General features: G+C 44.9%; 1 protein-coding gene across 2 annotated transcripts in view; it reads left to right on the forward strand.

Annotated features, from left to right (window-relative positions):
- The window catches only part of PHF2 (PHD finger protein 2), a 202,311-nt gene that overhangs the window by 179,267 nt on the left and 3,557 nt on the right, over positions 1–19,487 (forward strand). For both annotated transcript variants that reach the window (XM_038772093.1, XM_038772094.1), the window contains 4 exons: positions 1,773–2,050; positions 8,529–8,624; positions 9,803–9,912; positions 14,770–15,031. In XM_038772093.1, the coding sequence (XP_038628021.1) occupies positions 1,773–2,050; positions 8,529–8,624; positions 9,803–9,912; positions 14,770–15,031 (746 nt within the window). The remainder of the gene's footprint in view (positions 1–1,772; positions 2,051–8,528; positions 8,625–9,802; positions 9,913–14,769; positions 15,032–19,487) is intronic.

The raw sequence follows: 19,487 nt of genomic DNA on the forward strand, positions 1-19,487 counted from the left end.
TGCTAATAGATAGCAGAGAGTTTATTAAAATGCCTCAAGGGAGAGGCATGCCAGGGGCAATTCAAATATTGTAAATTCTTTCTCAACAAGGAGTCAGCCAAGACTGCCCTTGTTTGGGGAATAGCCAAAGTGCTGGCTTTCCTGTTAGTAAAATGATTTACTCTATGATTTGTTTTGCAGCATCAGATCAGTTAGCACTACTGGTACTACAAGTTTCAGTTACTACTATTACTACTGATACTTTGGATTTAAATAGGAACCTACAGTAGAAAAGGCTCGGTTACCCCGTAGCTGTTAGAACCCATCAGGGTGGCACGACTCATTTTCCAGATCGCACCTGAACTAAGGTTCCCGATTTTCTTTCCTCCTAACAAGCTTTTGGGACATCTGACAGTTTCACCCAACCCCTTTCAATTTTTAGTGGCAAGAGCATTCCATTTTTCTTCACATCCCACTACTGAGCTCCGGAAGCAGTGAAGAGAAGAATTCCTGGCTCTCCATCATGCCTGGCACCTTGATAAAGCTCTGGAAGCACCAGCAGTGTCAGTCAGTGGTATTTATTGAGTTCTTACTGTGTTCAGAGCACTGTGCTCTGAACACATGTTGCCAACTTGTACTTCCCAAGTGCTTAGTATAGTGCTCTGCATAAAGTAAGCGCTCAATAAATACAATTGAATGAATGAATGAATGTGCTTGGAAGAATACAATTCAAGATGATCCCTGCTCTCAAGGAGCTAACAGCCTACAGGAGGAGAGAGATATTGAAAGAAATTACAGTTCTGGTAGCAGCAGAGAATAAGGATATGCACATAGCTGTGGGGGTGGAGTGAGTATTGAAGTGCTGAAGGGGTGCACAGCTAAGTGCATTAGTGATTCAGAAGGGAGAGAGAATAGGATGGGGAGTACTCTGTTCCCTTCACCCCTACCCCTGGATGCCAAGAACTAGACATTTAACTTTGTGGTGATCTGCAGGGAGCATAGAGCAGCAGAAGGCGCCGGCACAGCTGTGTTGTTTATCTACGGGTTCAGTGGGATATTTGTATTTCTAGTACTGTGTCCCTGAACTGGGTGGCATTGTTTGAGAAGTGGTTGTTTTTTTGTGTCGCCCTCCACTTGGGCATTTGAAATGATTCAGAGTCCACTATAAGTGGAAGGGAGGATCTAAATTCTCCAGAAAACATTTGTTGATTTGGTTCCAGATATTCAGGATGAAAATGTGTGTCACTCCCTTTAACCTTTTCAGTAGTTGTTTTCTCTAGGTGAATTCTCAGAAGAGCAGGTGGTCTTGGCAGTAGGAGTGTGCATTACCAAATAATGATAGAGATAGAGGTGGAAGTCAAAGGGTTCATTTTGTGTATGCGCTCTCTCTCAAGAAAAAACGCAGGCCCTTTACCCTCTAGGCATTATCTCTGTGAGGTCTCAGCTTACTCTCCTGCAGAGGGAGTCTCATCTGGCTGCCTGCCTCATCAACCAGCTTGGGTGGTGTGATGTCATGAAAGGCAGGCGGATTAATCATGAAACTAAAGCATTTGAGGTTTCTGAATTTCCAGCTTGTTTCATCTCAAACTTGGATCTGCCTTGCAGCGCTTGGTCCTTGATTTCATAATTGGTAGCAATTGATTTTGTGTATGGTGCACTGGCATTGTAATGAGGACATTAATCAAAACACCAGGCCTCTTCTGGCCAGCCGTGGAGACAGTGGGCTATTTATTCTGCTGGGTTGCTTTGGCAATTAGCTGAAAGTGCTTTATCTTTTCCTATGTTCCCCTCAGCCAGCCACCTGCCTCCCCCAGCACGCAGGAAGCCATTCAGGGAATGTTGTCTATGGCAAACCTCCAGTCCTCAGACTCCTGCCTGCAGACTTCATGGAGCACCAGCCAAGCGAAGAACAACTCCATCTCAGCCCAGAACTCCAAGAAGAATGGAGGTGGCAGCAACAAGAATACGGGAAAGCGACTCATTAAGAAAAGCACAAAAAACAGCATTGATATCGAAGATTACGACGAGGACCAAGATCATCTGGATGCCTGCTTTAAAGACTCGGATTATGGTGAGTGTCGAGAACCTAGAGCCCTTGGCCTAGTTTCCTGGGCATGGGGGAATGTCAAGCACAGACTGATGTGCTTTGTGACAGGGCTGGAGAGGGGATGACTCTATCTAATAATAATAACGATGGCATTTATTAAGTGCTTACTATGTGCAAAGCACTGTTCTAAGTGCTGGGGAGGTTACAAGGTGATCAGGTTGTCCCTCGGGGGGCTCACAGTCAATCCCCGTTTTACAGATGAGGTAACTGAGGCACAGAGAAGTTAAGCGACTTGCCCAAAGTCACACAGCTGACAATTGGCGGAGCTGGGATTTGAACCCCTGACCACTGACTCCAAAGCCCTTGCTCTTTCCACTGAGCCACGCTGCAGTCTGGTCAGAGGCACAGTGTGGGTTTGTCCTTCCCCAAGTCCTTCAGTTTCCCAAGACCCCGAGTCATCCCTTCAGCCACCTATAGCAGTTAGGAACTCATCACACCCTCCTTAACCTTCATGTATATGTGTCTGCTCAATTTATAAATGTGGTAAATAGTTTTATGTTTGTCTCACACATTAGAGTGTAAGCTCCTTGTGGGAAGGGAACATGTCACTTTATTATTCTGTACTTCCAAGGCCCTAGTAAAGTGCAGTGCTCCAAAGTAAGCATTCAATAAATAATTACTACGACTACTACTATAGCTACTCCAGTGTGGCTCAGTGGAAAGAGCCCGGGCTTGGGAGTCGGAAGGACATGGGTTTGAATCTCGGCTCTGCCACATGGCTGCTGTGTGACCTTGGGCAACTCACTTAACTTCTCTGAGCCTCAGCGACCTCATCTGTAAAATGGGGATTAAGATTGTGAGCCCCACGTGGGACAACCTTCTCACGTTGTATCCCCCAGCGCTTAGAACAGTGCTTTGCACATAGTAAGCGCTTAACAAATGCCATCATTATTATTATTATTACTCCAACCCAAGAAGGAAAAAAATGACCTGGACACCAGGCCATGGTCCCCCCACTTATATTTGGTACAGAGAAATATACTGACCTGAAGATTAGAATATTCTGAAGGTCACTACTTCTCTCTTCATTAATCATTAGAGGTTAGCACAGCTCTTGGGAGAAGACCACTGGGGTCACCCCCTCCTCAATATAGGGTTATCAGCAGGGGTCATTGGACAGTATTGTATTGAAGAGATTGCAAAATATTCTGCAAGACCTTGACTAGTGCCATTAGAATTTTCACATGTAATTAAAGCCAAACAGAAGTTCCTGGTGTTTAATGAGCAAGACCCAGTTGACAGTTCAGCTAATATGTATTTCAGAGGCTTTGCCAGTGTGTAAAGTTCTGTGCCATAGAAGGCAGGGAGGGGAAAAGAGACATGGTGGGAGGAGGATGGTCCACTCCAGGGAGCAGAACTGCCTCATTCTCTGGATCCTTATTTCCCTGCGTGCCTTGCTCTACTCTGACTCCCCAAAAAGTCTCTTTTTCTTGGCCATTTGCCCAAGATGTGGCCTATACTACTGAGAGGACATTTTGCTGTTTTCTTCGAGATGAAAGCCAAGCACAGTTCTTGGGGTCTGGACCAGGGTGGCAGAGGTTGGTGTGCATAAAAGTTGAGTCGGAGGGGTTAAGATTCACTAAAACTTCAAGATGACAATAAGTATCTTCACTGCTTTTTTCCCTTCTCTCCCCTCCCTCTCTTCTGAATCATCTCTTCTCACTTCACCTCTAAGTTTAACAAGTTGTTCATTTTTAGAATCTGTTTGGAATGCAATATTTTTGAATGTCATCTAATAGTGTTCTGAGTCTGCGGCTTTCTGCCAGAAGGGCTTAGGTGCCTCTATGTTGTGGAGAAGAGTTAGTGGAACAGCATTACTACATTCTGGGAGGAGTTTCTGAATAGTCAAAAGGCTATTTAGTTCTTTAGCCTTTCCCAGTGATTTTATATCAGAGGATGAAAGTATCACCCTCTCCATTTGATTGATGGAATTGATCAAAATGATCCAGAGCCCAGCCTGGAAAAAGCAAAACCAAACAAAAAAAACTCTGTGACTGCTGATTCCCCACCTCATTCATTTATTCATTCAATTTTATTTATTGAGCGCTTACTGTGTGCAGAGCACTGTACTAAGTGCTTGGAAAGTACAATTCGGCAACAAATAGAAACAATCCGTGCCCACAATGGGCTCACAGTCTAGAAGGGGGGAGATAGACAACAAAGCAAAACAAAACAAGTAGACAGGCATCAATATACATAAATAGAATTTTAGATGTATACACATCATTAATGAAATGATGTGTTTGTTCTCTTCAGGACCATACTTAGCCTGACAGACCGTGGTCTCCTATTAGATATAATTAGAACAGGTAAAACAACCAAGGGAAAAGGGCAAAGGAGCCCAGGATGGCAGTACATTGGTCTCGGGAATCATATACATTCCTGGGCAATGAAATGAAAATGTAACTCCAAAAGTATGGCTGTCGGCTACAACAGCTTAAAATACAAGTTATTTCTGTCTTGAATTAATATCTGGTTTCACTATTTGGTACACAGAAATATATTGAAGTGCGAATTGGAATATTCTGAAGGTTAATGAAAGCAAGACTTATTTCCATTTACAAAATGTTGTGTGTTCCAAAGATTTTATGTTTGTTGAGAGTTTGCAATTACAGCACCTGTAGGCATATCAGTCAAGCTAAATTATATTGGAAATCTTGTGAAAGTATAATTCATAGACACGATCTGCAGATGATACTGTGAAAATGGATAGGGATATGTTTTAAACACTGGAATTCATGTTAATTATGTATTTATGCTACTGCTTAATGCGTTTCCTTTCTTGTATGCAGTCTTGATTTACAAAGACTGGATTTATTCTGCATCTGGTCAGCAGATTTTTGGTTCAGTGGCTGAATTATGCAGTTACTTTAAGGCCATATATTGGTTTAGCAAACAGAAACTGAAAGCAAAATGAAATGCACATTTTTAGAGCCATATCAGGTAGACTCAATATAGGGACGATTGAACAAACTCAAACAATATGTGGCCGTTTACCTCAGGCAGCTGTAAACTGTTCAGTGGGGGGAACCCATCTATGTGGGATAGGGCCTCTTACCACTAACAGCAAAGAAAATCATTTTCAGAGAGCCCATGAACAGCAACCAGCTCTTCCCTCCTTCTCTCGCCTCCCTTTTCCTTGTCTAGGGATCCATTTACTGAGGGAAAATCAGATGGATGTGTTTTTGTAGAGGGAATGGGTTCTAACAAGGGGGCCAGATGGGGTTACCTCATATTGGATCTGCCTGGAAGAAAAATGCTATATTTTAGCTCACTGAAAGGCCTATGCGTAGGTAGAATAATAATAACAACTGTGTTATATGTTAAACACTTACTCCGTGCCAAGCACCGTACCGAGAACTGGAGTGGATGCAAAGTTAATCGGGTTGGACACAGTCCCCTCTCCACATGGGGCTCACAGTCTAGGAGGGTGAACAGATATCGAATCCCCATTTTACTGATAAGGAAACTGAGGCACAGAGACGTCAAGTGACTTACCCAAGGTCACATAACAGGCAAGTGGTGGAGCCAGGATTAGAACCCAGGTCCTACGCTCACTCCCAGGCCTATTCTCTTTCTACTAGGCCACGCTGCTTCTACAGAAGTGGGACTGGTGGAGAAAAACTGCTCCAACTAGGAGGAGAAGGCTGAAAGATTCCCATACAATAGATTGATTCCAAATCATTGGAACCATGATATTCACCCAAGAGTTTTGAAGGAACCTGAATGAGAAATTGTAGCACTCCAGGCAAGAGTGTGTAACTCATTTTTATAAATAATCACTGTACCGGAAGACTTTTGGATTGCCTATATACCTTCCATATATAAAAAGGAGCCGAGAGGAATTCTCGACCTATAAATTCACTCTATACTTGGAAAAGTAGATGTGCTAAGTGACCATTTAGTAGAATGTGATATGTTGGGAGAAAGACAAAATGATTTCTATAAGGGAAAATCATGCCTTGCCTCAAGCTCTTGGAATTCTTTTGAAGGGATCAACAAACGTTTTTAAAAGGGACTTGGGAGACACAATATATTCATATTTTCAGAAGACCTTTGACAGGAGCTTGAAAATAACAAGTAACCAGGATTGGAAGAAAGGTTCTGTCATGAATAGCAAACTCACTAAAAGAGGGGAACAAAGGCCATTTATAAATAACACTCTTCAAAATGGTGATGTGTAAATAGGGGACACCCTAGGAATCTGTGTTAGGACTGGATTTGTTTTAGCATTTTCATAGAGGATACGGATGAGGCAGTGTCACAATATAATGTCCAAGTTTGCAGATGGCACTAAGCTTCCCCAAGTGGTAATTGTAGACAGTAAGCCCGTTGTGGGTAGGGATTGTCTCTCTTTGTTGCTTTATTGTACTTTCCAAGCACTTAGTACAGTGATCTGCACACAGTAAGAGCTCAATAAAGATGATTGAATAAATGAATGAATGAAATGTCATGAGGATGGGGATAAGCTTCAGGAAGGACCTGCTGAGAAATGGCAGATGAGCTTCAGTGTAAGCAAGTGTAAGGTAATGAACCTGGGGGAAAAATATTTCGAACTACATGATGGTGGGCCCAGAGCTCTCAGTTGTGACTTTGGGAAGAGATCCTGTAGTTGTCGTTGACTGTTTTTAAAACTCATCAGTCTAATGTGTGGCAGTAGTCAAATGGCCAGTTGAATTTTGGACATTATTTGGAAAGGGAGAAAAAAAATTCAAGCCCCAGTTTTGTCAGTAAATGAAATCATAGTTCACCCTCACCTGGAATATATTGTGCAGTTCTGGTTGTGGCTTCTTAGGAAGGATATAATTGAGCTGGAGAAGGTACAGAAAAGGGCAACCAAGATGATCAGGGAAATGGAGAAGCTTCCTTATGAAGCTTTTGTCTGTCTGGGATGGCATAGGCTGAGAGAGGACGGGATGGAAGAGTACAAAATCTGGAAGAGTGTGGGCAGAGTGAATTCAGGATGATTCACTGTTGGGACAGAATACCACAACAGCGCGAGTCGGGAGCACCCACTGAAGCTTGATGGTGGTAGCTTCAAAACAGATACATGCAGGTGATAAACATATGGAATTTGTTACCATAGGAAGTCATGCCAGCAGAAAATTTCAGCAGATTTGAGAGAAAGGTTTGGATAAATTCAATGGGCACATGCTTCATACTGAGTTACTAGGGGGAAAGTTAGGAATGCTAGATGGTGCATCCCTAAACATTAGGTTCACTGTCAAGGACAGCAACCATCAGACAGTCCTTCCAAATTTCTTATTACCAATGTAAGAGACAGAATATTGGGCTGTATGGACCAATGGCATTACATATGTTATAAAATATACAGGAATTGCAAAGTGAACAATTTTCCACTGGGGATGGGAGTTGGAGTACTTGTTCCCAGTATTTTTTCATGTGGTTTTGTACTTGATGTATTTGTATGTTGAGGTTGATTTGTGTGGAATTTTCAAGGCACTCTACTTATTGTCCAGTAACCTCAGCTGACATGTCACAGGCCAGAGAATCAAGTTACAATGTGAAGCCTAGGAATAATGCGCTGGTACCTATTATTAGCCTCACAGCCATCCAGACTAACCCAACTTCATTAGCTCCACAGAAGCCAGTGTTCAATGGGACCCAGAAATTTCCTTCCGAAGCTTCCTGAGCATTCCCTGTCCTGCTAGAGAGCTATGCTTTTAGAGCTTCCTGTACCTCATGGTGGGTAGGGAGCTATCACTTTCCAGGATTGACTATCCAGCTTCTTAGGTCAAGGAGTCCCAGATCCCATCCTATCAAGATGAGACATGATGTTTGGGGAGGAGTACAATTCTGGTTCTAGACTGTGAGCCCATTGTTGGGTAGGGATTGTCTCTGTTGCCGAATTGTACTTTCCAAGCGCTTAGTACAGTGCTCTGCACACAGTAAGCACTTAATAAATACAATTGCATGCATGAATGAATGAATTTCTAAATTTCCCGGCTAATTTTGACTCCAGATAGGTTTTCATTCTGAAATCAGCAACTCACCTGGGTTTTGGGCTTGATTTCTCATTGGGTAGGCTAATTAAAATGGAGGTTTTCAGCATGTTTCCAAAGTTAAAGAACCATCAGGAAGGTTCTTGACTTTAATAAAATTGTGTGGACTTCATATTACAGTATCATTTCTTAATACTATTATTAACAATGGTGTGGGTTTTTTTATAGTGATTTGTTTTGTTTGTTGCTCCTCACAATGGCACTCAGAGGTAGATGGTATTGCTTTTTCCACTTTACAAAGGTCCAGTGTGCACAGCAAGTTAGTGACCAAGTGGGGATCAGAAATCATAGCTCCTGGTTTCCAATCTATGATGAAGGCAGGAAGCCAAGCATCATCTGCAAGAATAAAGGTGGCACCCAGTTTTCCTGTAGCTGCTTCTTTCAATGACTGAGGTGGTGTTATCTTTTCCTATGTTTAGTTTACCCCTCCCTCGAATCAGATGAAGACAATCCGGTATTCAAATCACGATCGAAGAAAAGAAAAAGTTCAGATGATGCCCCCTATAGCCCGACAGGTAACTTTTGATGTTTGGATTTGACAGATATCATTCTCTCAAAGTTCTCCAAAATGGAAGTCCTCTGGTAGCCCTGTTTTGCACCTAACATGACTCCTCAAAATTCCCACTGTGGGCAGAAATGAACCATTTTGTTGTGACCACAATTGAAGTTTACCTCCAGAATGGCCTGCAGAATGGGGCCCATTTGTGAATATGGTGTCATCCTCCATGTCTGTCGTAGTGCCATTTTGGAATGTAGTGCCATCATAGAATGTTCACATTTTAAATGGATCATGAAGCATGTTTGCTTTGGAAACAATAGGCAAGGACTAGTGGATACTAGGTGAAATTTGCTGGCTCTTGCCTCAGGATAGAGAGTGGGAGAAGGGAAAGTGACTCCAAGTCTAGTAGCACGAACTGTTGGGTCTGTTCACAGTGTGCTTTAGAATAAAGCCATTGGGTTTGAGTAGTTATAATAATAATAATAATTATAGTATTTGTTAAGCACTTACTATGTGCCAGGCACTCTACTAAGCGCTAGAGTGGATGCAAGCAAATTGCAGTGGACATAGTCCCTGTCCTGCTCAGGGCTCACAGTCTTAACCCCCATTTTACAGATGAGGTAATTGAGGCACAGAGAAGTGAAGTGATTTGCCCAAGACCATGCAGCATACAAGTGCAGAGCTGAGATTAGAACTCATGATCTTCTGACTCCCAGGCCCATGCTTTATCCACTACACCATGCTGCAGTGACTTGACAATGACCAGTCCCGTTGTCAAAGAACCTTACATTTTCACTCAGGAGGGTTCTGTTTTAGTGACAAGCAAGATTGAAAGGGACTGGGGATTCTTCCTCCTTGAAATATATTCCAGCCTACTGAGAGCAAGTCTATGAGTTCATGCCTCTCACTTTTTACTAGTTGGATCCAGCGAAGAACTTGATTCTTCAGTCCCTTCCTCTCAGCTCCTTCCCCAACCACACTCTCACTGAGGCTTGAGGGTACTGGCCTTTGTGTGAGAAATTAGGGTCTGAGGAGTAAGAGGCTTTTTAGCAGATGGTGCAAGAAATGCAAATGGGCTGGTAGAGTCTGAGGTGGGGAGTCTGTTAGCATGTGTAAAAAGTTGATAGGCTGCACCAAAAAGACTAGCAGAATTTGCCACCCAACTGTAAGGCTAAACATTTCTTTCATATTTAGCAAGGGTTGGTCCATCAGTACCTCGGCAAGACAGGCCAGTGCGAGAGGGGACAAGAGTGGCCTCCATTGAAACTGGGTTGGCAGCAGCGGCAGCCAAGTTATCCCAACAGGTAAGATGCCTTCGATCTCATACATCTCCTATGTGGGTTCACCCAGAAGAATAGTAACAGAGATACATTTTCAACAAAGAAGATTTGGATTTTTCTGGCTTTTTGTTCCCTGTATATTTTGTCATATGCTGAGCAGCTTTAGTTGCAGTTGATTTCAATTCCCTTACTCCCAACTGCCATTCCCATTCCTCACCTTCCCCTTCCCCTCTCCCACCCAGCTTTTTCCCCTCCCTCTCCCCCACCAAGACCACTCCCCCTCACCCCCTACCAAGGATTCCTCTGTACCAGCGCCAATCTTCCACTCCTCCCTCCCAGCCCCCTCCCTCCCCTCCTCCCCGCCCCCACCCCATCCCAGTTCTCCTTTCCCATCACCACCCCTCTTCCCACTCTCCCCGCCTAGGCCCCCGCCAACTCATCCCAATCCAAACCCTCCCCACCCCTTGCACCCTTCCCCCTCCCTCCCCTAGCACCCTTCCCCCTCCCTCCCCTCCCTCAACAGCTACTGCCAAGTGTGGCCTCTGGAACCCCCGCTCCGTTTTAAGTAAAATCCCTTTCATCCTGGACCTATTCCTTTCCAGCTCTCTACTCCTCCTCGCCCTAACTGAAACATGGTTGTCTCTGGATGACACGGTCTCTTCTGCTGCTCTCTCCAGTGGAGGCCTCTTCTTCTCCCACTCCCCCAGACTCACCGGAAAAGGAGGAGGTGTCGGTTTCCTTCTCGCCCCCCAATGTCGCTTTCGCACTATCCCTTCTCCCCCTTCCCTTTCCTTCCCTTCCTTTGAAGCCCACATTATTCACCTCTACCACCCCCTCCAGATTCTTGTAGCCGTCATCTACCACCCACCCCGGCCCCACCTCCAACTTCTTTAACGATTTTGACCCCTTCCTCACCTTCCTTCTCTCCTTTTCCATGCCCACTCTGATCCTCAGAGATTCAACATCCACATGGATATCCCTGATGACTCCTCTGCCGCCCGCCTTCTATCTCTCCTTGACGCTGCCAACCTCTTGCTCCACCCCACCTCACCCACTCACCAACTTGGTCATACCCTCGACCTCATCATCTCCTACCGCTGCACTGTGTCCACCCTCACCAACTCTGAAATCCCCCTCTCTGATCATAATCTTCTCACCTGCCTCCTCACTCACACTCCTTTCCCCTGTAAATCCATATTACTCCCTCACAGAGATCTCTGCTCTCTTGACCCCATCCATCTTTCTGAGCGCCTCACACTCCACCTCGCCTCCCTCTCCTCTCTACCCAGTCTTGATGATCAGATTACCGCTCTCAACTCTACCCTTTCTACTCAGCTAGACTCACTCGCTTCCCTTTCCCTTCGCCGCTCTCATACCACTAACCCACAGCCCTGGATCACTGCCACTGTCCGCCTCCTTCGCTCTTATGCTCAAGCTGCCGACCACTGCTGGAGAAAGTCTAAACACCATGCCAACCTCGTTCACTTCAAGTTTATCCTATCCTGCCTTTAACTCAGCCCTCTCCTCTGCCAGACAAAACTATTTCTCCTCCCTTATTGACACCCATGCCCATCATCCCCATCAGCTCTTCCGTACATTCAACTCCCTTCTCAGGCCCCCAGTTCCTCCCCCTCCTCCTTCCCTCACTCCCAACGATCTGTCCTCCTACTTCATTAATAAAATGAAATCCATCAGGTCCGACCTCCCCAAAGTCACTCCCCCGCCCTTCTCCAACCCCCCGGCTCTCAACAGTCTCTGCTATTTTCCCATCCTTCCCAGCAGTATCCTCAGAGGAGCTCTCCTCCCTCCTCTCAAGTGCTACTCCGGCCACCTGTGCTTCTGACCCCATTCCCTCTCATCTCATGAAATCTCTCGCTCTGTCCCTTCTCCCCTCCTTAACTTCCATCTTCAACTGCTCCCTCTCCACTGGTTCCATCCCCTCTGCCTTCAAACATGCCCATGTCTCTCCCATCCTAAAAAAACCCTCTCTTGACCCCACCTCACCTTCTAGTTATCACCCCATCTCCCTCCTACCGTTCCTTTCCAAACTCCTTGAACGAGTTGTCTACACGCCCTGCCTCGAATTCCTCAACACCAACTCTCTCCTCGACCCCCTCCAGTCTGGCTTCCATCCCCTACATTCCATGGAAACTGCCCTCTCAAAGGTCACCAATGACCTCTACTTGCCAAATCCAACGGCTCCTACTCTATCCTAATCCTCCTCGACCTCTCAGCCGCCTTCGACACTGTGGACCACCCCCTTCTCCTCAACACGGTATCCAACCTTGGCTTCACAGACTCCGTCCTCTCCTGGTTCTCCTCTTATCTCTCTGGTCATTCATTCTCAGTCTCTTTTGCAGGCTTCTCCTCCCCCTCCCATCCCCTTACTGTGGGGGTTCCTCAAGGTTCAGTTCTTGGTCCCCTTCTGTTCTCGATCTACACTCATTCCCTTGGTGACCTCATTCGCTCCCACAACTTCAACTATCATCTCTACGCTGATGACACCCAAATCTACATCTCTGCCCCTGCTCTCTCCCCCTCCCTCCAGGCTCGCATCTCCTCCTGCCTTCAGGACATCTCCATCTGGATGTCTGCCCGCCACCTAAAACTCAACATGTCCAAGACTGAACTCCTTGTCTTCCCTCCCAAACCCTGCCCTCTCCCCGGCTTTCCCATCACTGTTGACAGCACTACCATCCTTCCCGTCTCACAAGCCCGCAACCTTGGTGTCATCCTTGACTCCGCTCTCTCGTTCACCCCTCACATCCAAGCTGTCACCAAAACCTGCCAGTCTCAGCTCCGCAACATTGCCAAGATCCGCCCTTTCCTCTCCATCCAAACCGCTACCCTGCTCGTTCAAGCTCTCATCCTATCCCGTCTGAACTGCTGTATCAGCCTCCTCTCCGATCGTCCATCCTCTTGTCTCTCCCGACTTCAATCCATACTTCACGCCGCTGCCCGGATTGTCTTTGTCCAGAAATGCTCTGGGCATGTTACTCCCCTCCTCAAAAATCTCCAGTGGCTACCAATCAATCTGCACATCAGGCAGAAACTCCTCACCCTCGGCTTCAAGGCTCTCCATCACCTAGCCCCCTCCTACCTCACCTCCCTTCTCTCCTACAGCCCAGCCCGCACCCTCTGCTCCACTGCCGCTAATCTCCTCACCGTCCCTCGTTCTCGCCTGTCCCGCCGTCGACCCCCGGCCCACGTCATCCCCCTGGCCTGGAATGCCCTCCCTCCCAACATCCGCCAAGCTAGCTCTCTTCCTCCCTTCAAGGCCCTACTACTGAGAGCTCACCTCTTCCAGGAGGCCTTCCCAGTCTGAGCCCCCTCCTTCCTCTTCCCCTCGTCCCCCTCTCCATCCCCCCCGTTTTACCTCCTTCCCTTCCGCACAGCACCTGTATATATGTTTGTACATATTTATTCCTCTATTTATTTATTTATTTATTTTACTTGTACATATCTATTCTATTTATTTTGTTTTGTTAATATGTTTGGTTTTGTTCTCTGTCTCCCCCTTCTAGACTGTGAGCCCACTGTTGGGTAGGGACTGTCTCTATATGTTGCCAACTTGTACTTCCCAAGCGCTTAGTACAGTGCTCTGCACACAGTAAGCGCTCAATAAAAACGATTGATTGATTGATTGATCAACAGAGGGAAAAATGCAGGAGATCTAGTAGCTGAAGGTGTGTGACCACATCATTAAAGACTATGAATCTACTTTACAAGGCTTTTGAGCATTATTTTGACAAGTGGTATTCCAAACATCACTTGCTAGGCGGGGAAAGTCAAAATTTTTGAGACAAGTTTCCCATTTCTCAAATTTAACCTGTTAGGAAATGGAGAACAAACAGCTTCTCAGAATCAAGAACTAAGCTGAAAGTGTGTTCTAAAGACACTCTTGAGGAGTGAATCACACTTAAAATGCAGCAGTTAGTTCCATTTTAGAGCAAGATGATATTGCATAATGGTTCCTGGGTCCATATCAGGAGAGTATTTTGAAGAAGCAAGGCAGAACCATCAACGCGTTCTAAAAAATAAAAACCCTGAAATTTTAATTACTGGTAGTGTATGTCTAGATGGCCATGAAGTGACTAGAGCAATATGGATTTTTTATTAAAATGTACCTCGCATAATTAGTGTACCATGAAACAGTGGAGTTGATCACAAATTAAATTGGACACTCCTGGCTCCTGAGGTGTGAGTTTGGTTCCCTTTGCCCATCTACTTGAGAAAAGACAAGTATTAAGAACTATTTGCATCCATTTGTGGCAGTAAGTTTTGTTTACAAAAGTCTCCACCGTTTATTCTTTAACTAAAGAATGGATGATTACTTAGAAATCAGTTGGTTCTGTAGAACCTGGCTTTTAAAATGAAAGACCTGAGAAATTCCATGTTTTTCTCCCTTTAATCAAGCATAAAGGCTGCTAGATCACAGGGGCAACATGAGGTCCAAAACTCTGTGTTAGCAGTGGTGTGCTAACAGTCTTCTAGACTGTGAGCCCGCTGTTGGGTAGGGACCATCTCTATATGTTGCCAACTTGTACTTCCCAAGTGCTTAGTACAGTGCTCTGCACACAGTAAGCACTCAATATATGCAATTGAATGAATGAATGAATGAATGGTGTGCACAAAACCTCCAGGGGCCATCAAAGGCAGGTTTATTGCCTTCCTTAACTGCTCTTCTGCTAGGCAATGAAAAGCAATCCCTTTAGCTTGGCTTGGAGAAAAGGTGTCTGTCTGTGCTAGCCCCATTCCCTGTTTAGCAGCCCAGTCAGGCTGGGCAATAATGTGATTCCAACATGCTAACTGCAGCATTGTTAAGCCATGGCGACTGGTTCTTCCAGAAGGGTGATGGAAGATGATGTGCTTTATTCAAAGGAGGAACAAAAGGGAAGGAAGAAAAAGACTGCCAAAAAGAAGCTGGCTCCCAACAACTCCAATAAGGTCTCCCAGGAAAGCAGCTCCCCAGAGCCCAAGCTAGAGTCCCATCCCAGCAGCCTAACTGATCACGAGTACACTGCAGGAGCCAGCACATTTGGAGTTGCCCAGGTCAACCGAGGCTCTCAGCCTATGGCCCCTGGAGTTTTCCTCACACAGAGGAGGCCGTCCTCATCATCCCAGAACAATGCAGCTGCCAAAGGTACAGTGAGTTCACATACTGCTAAAACTCTGTTTTGTAATATGGTGGAGCATGTGCAGGACTTGAGTGCTCAGAACTCTCCCGTGTAAAAAAAGTTGCATTCCTTCACCGTTTCTCCCTTCCCTCCATCTGCTTCTCCCCTGATCTCTTTTCTCCACCTATGAAAAAGTGCTGAACAGCTTTTGATCCTGAGTTGGGAAGAGGCCATTGGGGTTATCTCCTGAGTGGGGAATGTGGAGGGGGAAAGCAGATCCCTGAGGATGTGCCCTTAATAATAATAATGTTGGTATTTGTTAAGCACTTACTATGTCCCAAGCATTGTTCTAAGCACTGAGATAGATACAAGGTTACTAGGTTGTCGCACTTGGGGCTCACAGTCTTGATCCCCATTTTACAGATGAGGTAACGGAGGCACAGAGAAGTTAAGTGACTTGCCCAAAATCACAAAGCTGACAGGTACTCAGAGCCCTGTAGAGGGTAAAGAACCAACACCAGTTCCTGTCTAAAGGACTTTGAATGGGAGATTGCATCCTATCAGTACTTACATTCTGTTCTACCTTTGCTTCGGCTCTCTTTCCCATAGTCACTTGACTCAAGAATTTAGTAGTATTTGTCAACTGGCTATATGTTAAAGAAAACACATCATATGAATAAAAGCCGAATACCTTGCTCAGAATAGTTAGCATATTTATCTCCATCACGTTTGATGGCTTCCTGAAAATACATAAAATTGTAGAGGAATCCTTTTTTCCTTTTTCTTAATTAGCAGTTTGCAGTTTCATTAGCCGCATTTTGGGTCCCCTTTGTAGCAAATAGTGGCACTTAAACAGGCTGTTTTCAAAGATTATTTCTTCAGTTCCTTTGATAGTACAGTTATAGGCCACTTTTCACCTGACAACTTTGTCAAGTAACACTTTTTGAGTTAAAGAGGAAACCCAAGGAGAAATTGAAAAGAATCTGCCATTACCTTGAGTGATGGTTTAGTTTGAGCTTTTCTGTCTTAGACATGTTGCATTTCCAGGACAATGCTATTGAATGCAATGGAAATGTGTGAGAGCTGTATTTTTACACAAGGAATCCTATGCTAACATGGAAAGTTGAAGTCAGGTCACTAGCAATGAACATGATGGTAAAGGTTTTACCCTTTCTAAAATACATTTTGTTGTAAAATATCATATGATTTGGAACAGGAAGGTGATCACTGCTCCAAATGTGTGAAGAAACAGTAATCTACTCATTGACACTATCTGCTGGGGAATGGAAGTTCATAAGAAAGTCCTTATTTCATTAGTGCTCTAATTCACGTGCTTGAGTAATAACACAGTTAATTCTACAAAGGAGAATCGAGGTGAGGATTGGAACTGCCTGAATAAAGGCATTAGCATGAATGATGCTAGCAGTAATAATTGGATTTATTAGGCCCTAAAGATCCAGGAGTTGTCATTAGGAATTCAGGAAAATATATGTGCCTGCTGATTTGCCTGTGCCCTCTTCTCAACCAGCCCTGAATGGTATTTAGTCTGATAAACAGGGATTCATGTGAGAGAGGGACAGAGGGACAGTTCTTTCAGTCAATCAATCAACCAGTCAATGGTATTTATTGAGCACTTATGGTCTACGTGTAGAACACTGTGTTAAATGTTTGGGAAAGTACAGTAGTGCAGGTAGACCTGATCCCTGCCCTCAAGGAGTTTACAGCCTAGCAGGGGTTACAGACATTAAAATAAATCATAGGTAAGGGAAGCAATTCAGTATAAGGATAATTACCTAAGTGCTTAGGAGGTAGGACTAAGTGCATAGGTGACAGATTGGGGAGGGAAAATAGGATGGGGAGATGAGGGATTAGTCAGAGAAGGGTTCCTGGGGGAGATGAGATTTTGGTAGAGCTTTGATGATGGAAAGAGTAGTGGTCTACTAGATGTGAAGGTGGAGTGAGTTCCAGACAGGAGGGAGAGCTTAAGCAAGGAATCGATGGTGAGAAAGACGAGAGCCAAGGCACAGGTTGAAGGCCAAAGGAACAGAAAAAGGGGTACGCACAGGCCCTGCCTCAGTGGACCTACTGGAATGATTCTTCTCAGCTGGTCAGAGAAGGAGCTGAATGTAAAGGTGGGTGGGAATGTATTGTCTTGTGCTTAAGGTGTTCAGTGAGAGGTGCTGGAGCACTGGGCCCAAATCTCCATCTCTCCTGAGTTTGCCCTCCGTGAACTGGCTTTCAGTTTCAAGGTACAAGTAGTGGGGAAAGTGGAAATTCTTCTGCTTATCCTGCTTGAGTGCTCTGTCCCAGATCTTGCAACGTACCTCTCAGCAGGAGGAAAGCTGAGTTTTGTTAAAGGAAATAAGCTCCTTCTGATGATTATTGGAGAGGAGAGTTTGTGGTTCATTATGCCTTTTTGTGGAGATTTTGCACCTTCTTGGTCCCAAGCCTCTTCTCTCGGGACCTAAGGCTCCTGCACACCTGCCCAGGCTGAAACCCAGCACTGATTCAGCACTGATGATGTCTAATGAAAAGTTGAAAGTATCAGAGAAGAAGAAGAAGAAAGAAGTTCAAACCCTTCCCTTCATGGCTTCCGATGAAGTTCCAGGCCAGGTCAGGCTTCTTGGAATTTAGAAGAAAGGTACCATTGGTCCATGATGTTGATAATGGTGAGGACGGAAGGAGAGGTGGAGAAAGGTAGTTTTGAGGTACATAAAGAAAATTAATAGCCTTGTAAATAGCCTCTCACCAGGGCAAGTTAAAAATTGGTATCTTTCCCTTTTCCTCCCCCCAACCCCAACACATACACATACACACTCTCACACTAGCACACTAATGAATGGGAAAGATGCTGATGACTGTGTTAGCATAAACCTCCCCCTCCTTCCTGCCTGGAGCATGCTGCTGCCTGGGCAGTCTGTACTATTTTTAAAAAAGTCAGAGAAAAAGGGCATATGAACCTAGAGGAGAGGGGAATTGGGTGAAAGTGCTTCTGGGGAATTCCTTCATTGGGCCCCCTTCATTTATAGGCTACCCCACACAATTTAGGGGCTACTTGGTTAGAACTGACAGCCTAGCATGTCATCCAGTCCCTTAAGACAAGTACCACTTTTCCCAGACCCATGGAAAAGCATGTTGATTTTATTAATTTTGCTCCCAATAGACTTCCTGTAGGGATTGGCGGGGCGGGGTGGGGGTGTGGGAGCGAGGGAATGGTGGGCTATACTCACTAGAAAAGCTGGGCTACATTTAATTTAGCAGTTAGGTGTTTCACCAATGGATTAGGGCTCATCATGTTGTCATAGCACATGATGAGCCCTAATCCATTGGTGAAACACCTAACTACTAAATTTGGTGTTTCACCAATGGATTAGGGCTCATCATGTTGTCATAGCACATCCCACTAGATGGTAACACAATAAATAATGAGCATTACTGTGCTTAAAACAATACTATACAGCTCCCAGTTACACATGGAAAAGTAAAGTCACCGGGGATTTGGCTGCTTTACTGCTCAGGGGCTGTTTGATGTGTTTCAAGCTAGTTGACTTCTTCATCAGAAGGTAAACAGTGCCAGTCAGGGCGTGCAGCTGAGATGTTAGTTACTCAAGAAACCACAGTAAAGATGCTCATGCCTTGGACAGAGAAACCCAGGCAGCATAAACAAACACCACCTGTAATTTTATCCATGAATACATTTCAACTCTAACCTTTTACAAGCTGGCCTACACAGCTAGCAAAGAGGGGCCTGCGATTATATTCATGACATTTAAAATACTTTGGAAGCAGACTCTTGTCTTGTTTCTGTTTCAAATTAGCTTCTCAGGGCCAGTGTAAGCTACTGTAAAACAGCAGAGTGTCCCTAATCTTAGAAGTTAGGGTAGTGCAACTTGGATATCCGGATCTAACAAGCACTAAGAAGCCTCTTCTGTCAACAGAGAAGACAACAAACACACTTGGGTATGCAGTGGTATGTTATTTAAGTGCTGTTCTCTACTGTATTAGGACAGACACTCATCCTCATTAGACCCATTCCTCTGACAAATCCTTGCTCTCTGGGCATGAATTAATGTGAGAAAGAAATTGCAGTTGTAGAGTTCAGTACTGGTTTTGGGGTAGGAAGAACAATTCAGATAAGGCATTTTGGGGAGAGTCCCATCCATCTGAAGTTGTACAAAATAAGATGGGAGTAAGTCCCACACTAAGTTACAGCTTAGACATGGAGGAGAGCCTTTGAAGTCATACCAGCACTATTCCTCTTCCCTTGTCGTGGGCCTAGGCACCTAATGAGGAAAGAGCCACTTGTTCAGTGCCGGTTTAGGAACAGCTGATGAAAGACGTCCATGTTGTGGGAGAAAAATAACAACTGTGTCTTCTTCTTACCAGTGACTCTCTCCTCCTCCCCTCCACTCCCCACAGAGCAAGTGTAATTTAGAACTTCCAAAACTAGCTGAGTGTATTGCCAAGTTTTGTGATGCACCA

This window comes from Tachyglossus aculeatus, chromosome X1 (assembly GCF_015852505.1).
Source record: "Tachyglossus aculeatus isolate mTacAcu1 chromosome X1, mTacAcu1.pri, whole genome shotgun sequence".
NCBI classification, from domain to species: domain Eukaryota; kingdom Metazoa; phylum Chordata; class Mammalia; order Monotremata; family Tachyglossidae; genus Tachyglossus; species Tachyglossus aculeatus.